The sequence below is a fragment of the Scomber japonicus genome, chromosome 17, assembly GCF_027409825.1.
Source record: "Scomber japonicus isolate fScoJap1 chromosome 17, fScoJap1.pri, whole genome shotgun sequence".
Lineage (NCBI taxonomy): Eukaryota > Metazoa > Chordata > Actinopteri > Scombriformes > Scombridae > Scomber > Scomber japonicus.
The window spans coordinates 4,105,417-4,114,891 of record NC_070594.1 but is presented as its reverse complement, the minus strand read 5'-3'; the positions used below and the strand labels follow the sequence as shown (position 1 = coordinate 4,114,891).

General features: G+C 41.4%; 1 protein-coding gene across 1 annotated transcript; it reads right to left on the bottom strand.

Moving 5' to 3' along the window:
- Positions 1-3,668: 3,668 nt before the first annotated feature.
- LOC128377484 (12-(S)-hydroxy-5,8,10,14-eicosatetraenoic acid receptor-like) lies at positions 3,669-8,867 on the bottom strand. Its single transcript, XM_053337436.1, has 4 exons — positions 8,731-8,867; positions 8,039-8,057; positions 6,652-7,083; positions 3,669-4,139 (listed from the first exon to the last, which is right to left on the bottom strand). Exons 1-4 carry the CDS (start codon positions 8,865-8,867, stop codon positions 3,669-3,671), a joined length of 1,059 nt encoding a protein of 352 aa, XP_053193411.1.
- Between the last annotated feature and the right edge of the window lie 608 nt (positions 8,868-9,475).

Sequence of the window (9,475 nt, the reverse complement as noted above, 5' to 3'; positions counted from 1 at the left end):
ATCTTCTTGCCACTAGGGAGCAGTAGAACACCAGTTTAGATTATGTCCTGAAACCATCTGGCCTTAGAGTGAGTGCGGCCCTAAAACTGCCTGATGCTGGCATGCGAACCAGTTTCCCCCCATTTGGTCAACTCATGCAAGTTTATGTGTTTCTTTGCAGGTTGCAGATCATCCATGTGAAGTGTTTCAGCAGCTGATCGAGCAGATCCACCATGTGCTGCAGGAGCAGAGCAGACTGCTGGTTCTATTAAAAACAGGTCAGGATTGGACTAAACACACTCCTCTTACTGCAAACATCTGGATTTCACTCAACTTTAACAACCCACTTTAAACAAATGCATGGTTAAGGGTTAAGGTGGTGACTTTATAACTCTTCTCCTCAATTTATGAAGTGTCCAAGTCAACACTAGTGACTTATTTTCATGAGCAGAGTTAATTAATGACAGCTTACAGTCAGAGGATAAGCATTAACACAGCTGACTCAGCAAGTCATGCAGCCAACCTCGAATGAAGAAACAACACAGATGTTCTCATATAACATTTTATTTTTAGCATCTGTTGGTCTGTCCTTTCACACTTCTCTTTTCTTTGTTTTGCTGTGTCATTCCTGGTCTGAACCTACTTGCCTCAACTTGACAGCCACCTCCAGCTGTCCGGTTAATACCTTCCTAACTCAACCTCGCCCAGAGTAAAAGGTGCACACCCCAAAATATCTGTCAAAGTGAGGCATGCAGAAACAGACCAGTGACTTAGACCTGCCCAGATAGCAAAATTCTTTTGGCCCATATCTGGCCCACACCTGACATGTTCATCCGGCCCACATACAGCATGGAATGATGGCACTTGGGCGGTCCGCTCATGTTTGCCAAAAGTGGGCCATAACCAAGCCATCACAATGCCAGATGTCAACCAAAAACACACCAAATAAACCAGCTCGGCCAAGACTGGCCCAAATATGTTTCAACAAAGGTGGGCCAAGTATGTTTCCTTATATGTGGGCCTCTTTAGGCTCACATCCGGATTAGTCATTGCCATACTTGCCATATTTCGGCCAAAGATGGGCGATATTCGTTTTGTGATATTTGGCCCAAATGTAGCATTTACTACATGGGCCAGTTTAGGTTCACGTCTGTTTTGTCCGGGCCAGAAGAATGCCTACAGTGCCGGATCATTGCCTCAAGTGGCCCACATTCGCATGCTATCTGGGTGTTGACCCACTGTAGATAAATACCTGTTTTAAGGGCATTTTCCTCAGAGAGTTCACAAACACAAGCTGAGCAAACTTTAACACCTTCTTGCTAAAAGAGTGGAAACAGACGTCAACATGTGGACACTATAATGACGTATGGAGGAACTACGTAGTTAAAGTGGTATTGCTTTTGTGCTTTTCTCTGTTGGAATAATTACACCATTCAACAAAAAAAAGTGGAAGTTGCTGCAGAGTACAAGCGTTGCGTGTTGCTGCATTGCTCAGAGTGTGTGTATCAGTACTCATAGTGCAGTTGTATGAACTGTATCACCTGTGTCCCCCCTCACCCTCCCCTCCCCTGTGTATTTACAGCAGTAGTATACAAACATCTGCGCGCGGTATCTCAATCTTATACAAATAATTTGATTTTCATCATCAGTGTTACAAAAAATGTATACAGTGTGAATGAGGGGAAATTTACAACCTCCTTCTAGGTTTCCTGTAATCCACTCAGGTTTGACATTTCTGTGGTGGATGTTGACTTTTACCTCTTATTAAAGTCCGACATATTATTAAACTCTTGATTATTAAAGAGGCCACAACGCCAGTAATCAGTTAACACATCTGTTGTTGGCAGAGTAATTATAACCACAGAGAAAAGATTCCTGGAGCTGTTAGATGCTGGAATGTAAATGTGCAGTGTTGAGTAATGTCAGGAATAGTTAGATAACATTATCTCTGAGGGGGGCGGGGGGGGGCAAACCCCAGTTAAGACAGGTCCAACAGGTTTGAGGTATGAACTCGATACTTGACACAGACTCACGTAGAGAAACATACAAAGAGTTTCCTGAGTGATAATTGATAGTTCTGCAAACACAGTTGGGATAAATGTACAGTACCAACAGGTTGGTATACAGTATGTTTCTATACTTAATGATGCTGTTGAATGCTTTGTAGTTCTTGCAGGTAGACCTGTCACGATAACTACATTCATTGGACGATATATTGCCTCAGACATAATGATAATGGCATGATAATGCAAAGAGGGGGCGCTACACAGACTGGCATTATGGGCCTGGATGTAAGTGGTGCTGATCACTTCTGCAGTCTCTTAGCTGTTAATGTGAAGTGTGGCAATATTGAGGTAAAAAAAAGGGTTGATAAGTCCATATATAGTTATTGTGCAATAAGTCGATAATGTAATTATTGTGACAGGTTCACTTGCAGGGACATGATATGCTGTAATATACATTTACAAGGGAAACACTTGGTTTGAAATACATCCTAATTGAATAAAATGCCTTAATATATTCAAGTACACACAATAATATAAAAATATATATATCTACATGTAACTATTTAAATGCATGCAACTGATAAGTCTATTTACACCTTAACACATGATTTTGCATGTTGATTGATTGATGCAGCTCTCAGAGCCACATGTGGATGTTACAGCCCTGTTGATCCAGTTAAATGCTCTGTATGCCAACGCTGGTGTTTGCAGTTGTTTGCAGTTGTTTTGACTGAACAACGCAGCTCACAGGACTGTACATGCCCACACAGACTCGGCTTCATTCATTTGTGGAGTGTTTTAACAGGATTTCTGGTTGTCGGGAAGTGATAAGTTTATAGCCATACACTTTAACTGATGAGTCTTGTAAGGCACATTATCAACCTTATATCAAGCGGTATTTCATGTTGAAAAAAGTGCAGATATAAAATAATTAGTTCTTCAACTCTAATAAAAGATCTGTCCTTTAAACCTGCAGTGTGTTACATTCACAAGTTCACACAATGCTTGCTACACTAACTTATTTCCAGATAAATCTCTCTGTAGTTCACAGTTTTTAAATCTCATGTTAGATGCAACATTGTGCACTGTTTGGCCATTAATCCTGTGGCATGTCTAGGCTTGCACAAATGCATCAAATTCTTAAGTAAGATAAGGTCAGATAAAGCATCCCCCCCCTTAACTGTCATTGCCATTCTGGGTTAAACAAAAAAAATCTTGCATTCTCCAGCTTCAATTAAAGATTTAAAATGAAAACTATTTCAACAAATCACATGATAAGACACATGAAGGCACTTTTTCAAGGATATTATGCAACTAAAGCGCAAACTGCTTTTAAATCATAATTTTTGCACATTATTTTATCTATAAAACTACAATCAATTTACTATCATATCCACAAAGTGAAACATCTCACATTGAGCAAACGTGGCTCCAGATTGACCATGACCAGGAACAGGAACAGGAAATCTAACACTATATATGAGTTATGGAGTATGAGGCGGCTCTGCTACACCCGTTGTGTTTTCAGCCTCTGAGTGAATGACCTCAGTAACTCAACTTTTCTCTGAGACTCTGCTGAAAACACCTGTGTAGATGGAGCAGTGGTTATGCAGGTCTGTGTGGTTGAGGCATACTGGTAAGAGATACTTGAAACAATAATTAAAAAGCAAAAAAAAACCCCAATCACGATTTCTCCATTATTGGCGAAGTGACTGTTTTTGCTGCAGAATTTGTCGTTATGGTTGTCGCTCCACTTCCCAATCCGAAGTTGGCATTGAGCAGCTTCACCTGCAGAGGCCCAGGACAGAAGGCGGTTATATAAGCGTCTTTAAACCCCGAGTTACAGAAGCAGTACACGAGCGGGTCCAGCAGGCAGTCCGCGTAAGACAGAACCATGAGGGCGTCGTAGACCTGGACCGCCACGTCCTCCTCCGCCTGCATTTTTTGCAGCCTGAAGTAGAGCAGCACCGCTCGGGCTATCGTGCAAGGCAGGAAGCAGATGGAGAAGACCACCACCACGGACATGACCACGTAGACGGCTCGCCTCAGTTTAGTCTTCTCCCCAACGGTCTTCTTTCTCAGGCGGTTGACGATGCGCACCGTGCAGTAGACGAGGATGATGAAGGGGATGATGATCTGGGTGAAGAAGACGACCTATAAAAAAAATGGAAAAGTGATCATGAGAAAGATTGTTAGGATCCCGTAGAGCAGAGGTGTCAAACTCATTTTCATTAAAGGGCCACAAACAGCCCAATTTGATCTGATGTGGGCCAGATCATTAACAGGAAGGAAGGAAGGAAGGAAGGAAGGAAAACAAGACAGGAAGGAAAACAAGACAGGAAGGAAAGATGGAAGGAAAGAAAAGAAGACAGGAAGGAAAGAAAGAAAGAAAGTGGGCCGGATTGGACCCCTTGGTGGGTTTTGGCCCACGGGCCGCATGTTTGACACCCCTGCCGTAGAGCAAAATAACATCAAGTAGGGCTGGGCGATATATCGATATAAAAAATATATCGATATATTTTTTAATGAGATATGGAATTGGGCCATATCGCATATATCGATATACGTATATATATTTCAAATTTGCGCTGTGATCCTTGCTCCAAACAAGCTGCTGACCCGGAGCTCTCTGCACTGCACTGCTCCCCGCGCCCCCGCCCCTCCTCTTTCACCCACAGAGGGGGGAGGGGCTGGAGCACACACTCCGGCACTTTTCAACAAACTTGGAGGAAGCAACAACGTCTGTGGAGCGTGGACGAATTGGTTGGTAAAAGAAAAAGTAGTGGCTCAGTAATATGGAGATGGTTCGGATTCAAAGTATCAGATGAGCAACAAAATCACGTTATATATAGTAGGTGACATAAACAAGTTACAGCCAGGGGTGGAAGCACTACAAATCTTTTCCACCACCTAAAACAGTGGCACAAACTGCAGTACGAAGAGTGTGTGAAACTGCGCGCTGCAGAAGCCCCAGCTGCAAGCCATCCACAACCCGCAAAAGCTCCAGCCCCGAAACAAAGCTCACTGCAAGCTTCATTTTCCCGCAGTATACCGTATGAAAAAAAAAGTGACAAGTGGTGTACTATAACTAAAGCAGTCACTTATCGCATCGCTAAAGATGTGATCCCTGTTGCAACTGTGAAACAAGTCAGATTTAAAAAGCTACTGAAAACCATGTACCCGAGATATGAGCTACCCAGTCGCAATTACTTTTAATAAAATACAATTTTAATAAGCCATTTATAGTTGTCAAAATGTTAATGCTTTTCTCATATAAATATATTTATTTTACTTTATGGGCTATTTTTATTTAAGATGGGCTATATTTTTCATTTAAATGTGCACCTTATGGAGCTTTGATTTCAAAGAACGTACTCCTGTGGTTATACAGTATTTATGTTTACATTTTATTGTTCTTTGAACAGCTGAGCATTATTTCATCCTGCTGGTTTCAATCAAATTAATTGTGACATGTCATATTTGGCTTTGACTGTGACTAAACATTTGCTCTCACTTTGCGATAAAAATATCGGGATATATATCGTATATCGATATTCAGCCTAAATATATCGGGATATGACTTTTGGTCCATATCGCCCAGCCCTAACATCAAGCATCTAATGAGATCTATATACATCATGCCAGTAGACTCCAGATGCATGCATTTAAATAGTTACATGTAGATATATCTTTATATTATTGTGTACTTGAATATATTAAGGCATTTTAATCAATCAGGAAGTTCAAACCGGGTGTTTCCCTTATTGTAATTTATATTACAGCATATTACAGCATGTCCCTGTGAATAGGCCTGTCAAACTTTGTCCCCAACCATAATGACAGTCTGTGTTTTTACAGTGTAGCGCCCACTCTCCAATCCCAGCCCTGCCCTTTTATATTATTATACTATTATATTATCATTATCAAGGGATTGAAGTCCGTCAGTCCAAATCCTCTGAAGCCAAACAAATAATAGTTGGATTTTTTTTTTTGAGGCTTTTTGCCTTTAATGTACAGGTTAGTAGAGAGACAGGAAACTGGAGGCAGAGAGGGGGGAATGACATGCAGGTTAGGACCGCTCGGTGCGGAATTCGAACCGGGGTCGCCTGCACCGAGGACTGTAGCCTCTACACATGGGGCGGGTGCTCTACCCACTGAGCTATGCTCAACCCATAATAGTTGGACTTTACTTATAAACTTGTACTAAAGATGGGCTCAGCTCTTCATTTATGGATTTACAGGCACTTGGACTGATTTTTGGAGCACTGATTGCATTGTTGATGTTTTTCTCCATAGATGCAAAACATTGTAATCGTGATCGATCACAGACAATTTACAAGTAATTCAAACCTTAAATATAATGTTACAGCAGAGATATGTGAGAATGAACATGCTGTGATACCTGCCAAGGTTGGCTTCTGTTGCGAGTGATGAGCAGGGAACCAAATAAAACGTGATAGGAAGTGAAGATTTGAGATAGCGTACAGTTCTTCTTCATCTAACTGTAAACCTTTGGATGGTACGGGAATATATATACCAGACTCATTTATGTTCTTGTTTCAATGAAATTATGATGAGCACTTCCTGTTTTCATGTCTAAGGTACTACTATTCTGTAGCTAAGTCGATGCAAATCAAATCAAGTCAAAATAAAACCAGAGCAGTACCTCTCTGAATGTGTCCGTCACATCGTGGAAATACGTCTCCACCTCTCGGCCGTGACTGTTGCAGCACTCGAAGGTCTTCACCATGGTGGGGATGGTGAGGGGTAGCAGGAGGAGCCAGATCACGATGGAGATCTGAGGAGTCTTCTTCAGCACTTTGACGAAGTTCCTCCTCCCGAGATGGACCACGTTGAAGTAGCGGTCGAGGGACAGCGTGATGAGGAAGCCGATGCTGGCCCCTCTGTTGAGGAACAGCATGAAGAGTAGGGTCTTACACACGACGCTGTTGGAGCTGCGTCTCTGGCCATGCTGGTAGTGGTAGGCCTTGGCGGGAAGACACACCACCAGCAGGAAATCGGCAACCACAATATTGAAGAGGAAGATGCTTTTGTTCTTCCAGAATTTGAACCTAAAGAGGAAGTTATTGACAAAAAGCTGTTAGTGTGTTGTCAGGGCTGCAGTTTGTTTGTTTCTGCATCAAAAATAAACATACATGCATACTTTTAAAGCCCCTCCACCCCCTCCCCCCGGAGAGAGAGAGGGACAGAGAGAGAGACACACAGAGACAGAGGGAGAGAGAATGACAGAGAGAGAGGGAGAGAGAGAGAGAGAGAGAGAGAGACAGAGAAGGAGGGAGGGAGACAGGGAGACAGATAGAGGGAGAGGGAGAGAGAGAGAGACAGGGAGACAGACAGAGAGAGAGACAGAGACAGAGAGAGAGAGAGAGAGAGAGAGAGAGAGAGGGAGAGAAAAATGAAATAAAATAAACACCTAAACAAATGAACCCTAACCCTAATAAATGAATTAAATAAAACTAAAAATAAATGCATAAATATTGACAATACTTGAATAAGATTAAATTATGACAATACAGTAAAAATAAATGAATTGATAAAAGAAAATAAGAAATGTTTTAGATGTAATCTGTGCAGTCATCTGACAGGATGTCTCACAAAGGAAGTACAGAGGTGCTTAGAGGTTGGGTCTGTCTATCTCTCTAGCTCTTTATCTCTTTATCTTATTATTATTATTGCCACTCCTTTTTTTTCTTTTTGCACTTTACACCAAACACCTGTCTGCTGGAAGCCGTTCAAAGATCCTCTTATCAACAGAACAATGTGTTATTGTTACTATATTATAAATTATAAATGCTTATCAGTTCATCTCACTTATATAAAGAAACCCCCAAAACCTCAAGACAATGCACACAGCTCATCAAGTTTAACCTGCGCTCTTTAAAAAGGACTTATATTCTGAGGAGGTGCAGCAAAATGAGTCATTATATTCTGCTTGTCTGAGGTTGAGGTGATGCAAGGTAAAAACGGGCGTTGGATTCCAGACATTTTTGGCATTTCAAAGGAACATACCGTAACGTGCGCTGGATTCTCACCTGCATGTCAGATATCTCTCTATGGTTAATAATTATAAATATGTTTATGGATCATTTACAACTCAAAGCAGCTCTGCTTGTTTAAAGTTTATGTAAAGTAAAGTTTAACATTTGTTGACCTGATTTTGTCAAGTTTTCTACCCACAAATAATTAAGAATCCAAACAGGATGTTAACATCACCCTCCTCCTCCTCCTACTCCTCTTCCTCTTCTATTGAAATGAGCAGATGTGTGCACTCATTAGCATTTCTTCTTGGCAGGAATCACAACTTCATAATAGTAAAAATTTCAACAACGGCATAGTTTTGCATCACGACACGCTAAATCGAATTTCATCAAACTCCGAGAGTGAAATGCTCGACATGTTTTAACAATGACATAATGTCAGTTCTGGTCTGAGACATTGTTCAGTCATCCAGGTCATAGAGAGGATTAGCAGCAGTGTTACTAAGTTATATTTTACTGTCATACCAAGGTTTGAATCACTCAGATAAGGTTAAATGTTGGGAAATTCCCAACCGCTAATGAGTTGTGGATCATTACCTATTAAGTTAATGTTCAATGTCTAGACCTCGAGGTAACTCTTTCCTTTCCAGAGGGCTTTTTTTTACCGACCTCTATCTGCTTTTTTACTGACTTAATCAAAGAAAAAGAAAGCGATGCATTGATTGAGAGATTGTGTTTTGTCATACCTGAAGATGAAGATGTAGAGGACGGACAGGTTGAGAGGCAGACCCAGCACGAACTCCCCAATCATCAGCCAGGACAGGGCTTTATACGTGTCAAAGTTAGGTGTTTCGCAGTGGTCAACCGTTGAATTCGTAGACATGTTTATTTGGTCCAACATAACCGAGTTAGAAAAAGCACTGCATTCACAGTGGTAGTAGAGGATTCAGTCAGTTGAAGCAGTATTATCTGGTGTAATACTGCAGCAGGAGGAAGGTTGAGGGTTAAAGGTGTTTCCAGGCAGGCATCACAAAGTTAAATCTTTTGTCCGGGAGGCGACTGCAGCTTCCTCAGGCACTGCTTTTTACTTTTTGCTGTGATCCGTCAAGTTCCCCTTCCCTTCTGAGAGCCCTTCAGTGATTCTGGAGCTCTGTCAAGACTCTGAGACTGTGCCAAAACATGCTGATCAAACATCAAACATGCACTGTAACCACGGCTCACACACACACTGAAAACACGACTGCATAAGAGAAGAGAAAAACACTCGTCTCAGTGAGTGTGTGAGTGAGACTGCTACCGCTCCTTCGGAGAGGAGAGGAATTTATAGTCAGCTGGAGGTGTGGTTAAACAGAGGGCTTGCATGTAGCATGTAGGATGTTTTTTTTTTTAAAGTCTTCTTTTTTTAAAAACTAATGCTTTTATAACTATGACTCTGGAGCACTTTGCACAATATGTATTTTATGCTCATTAAAGCAAATTAGTATTATTTCC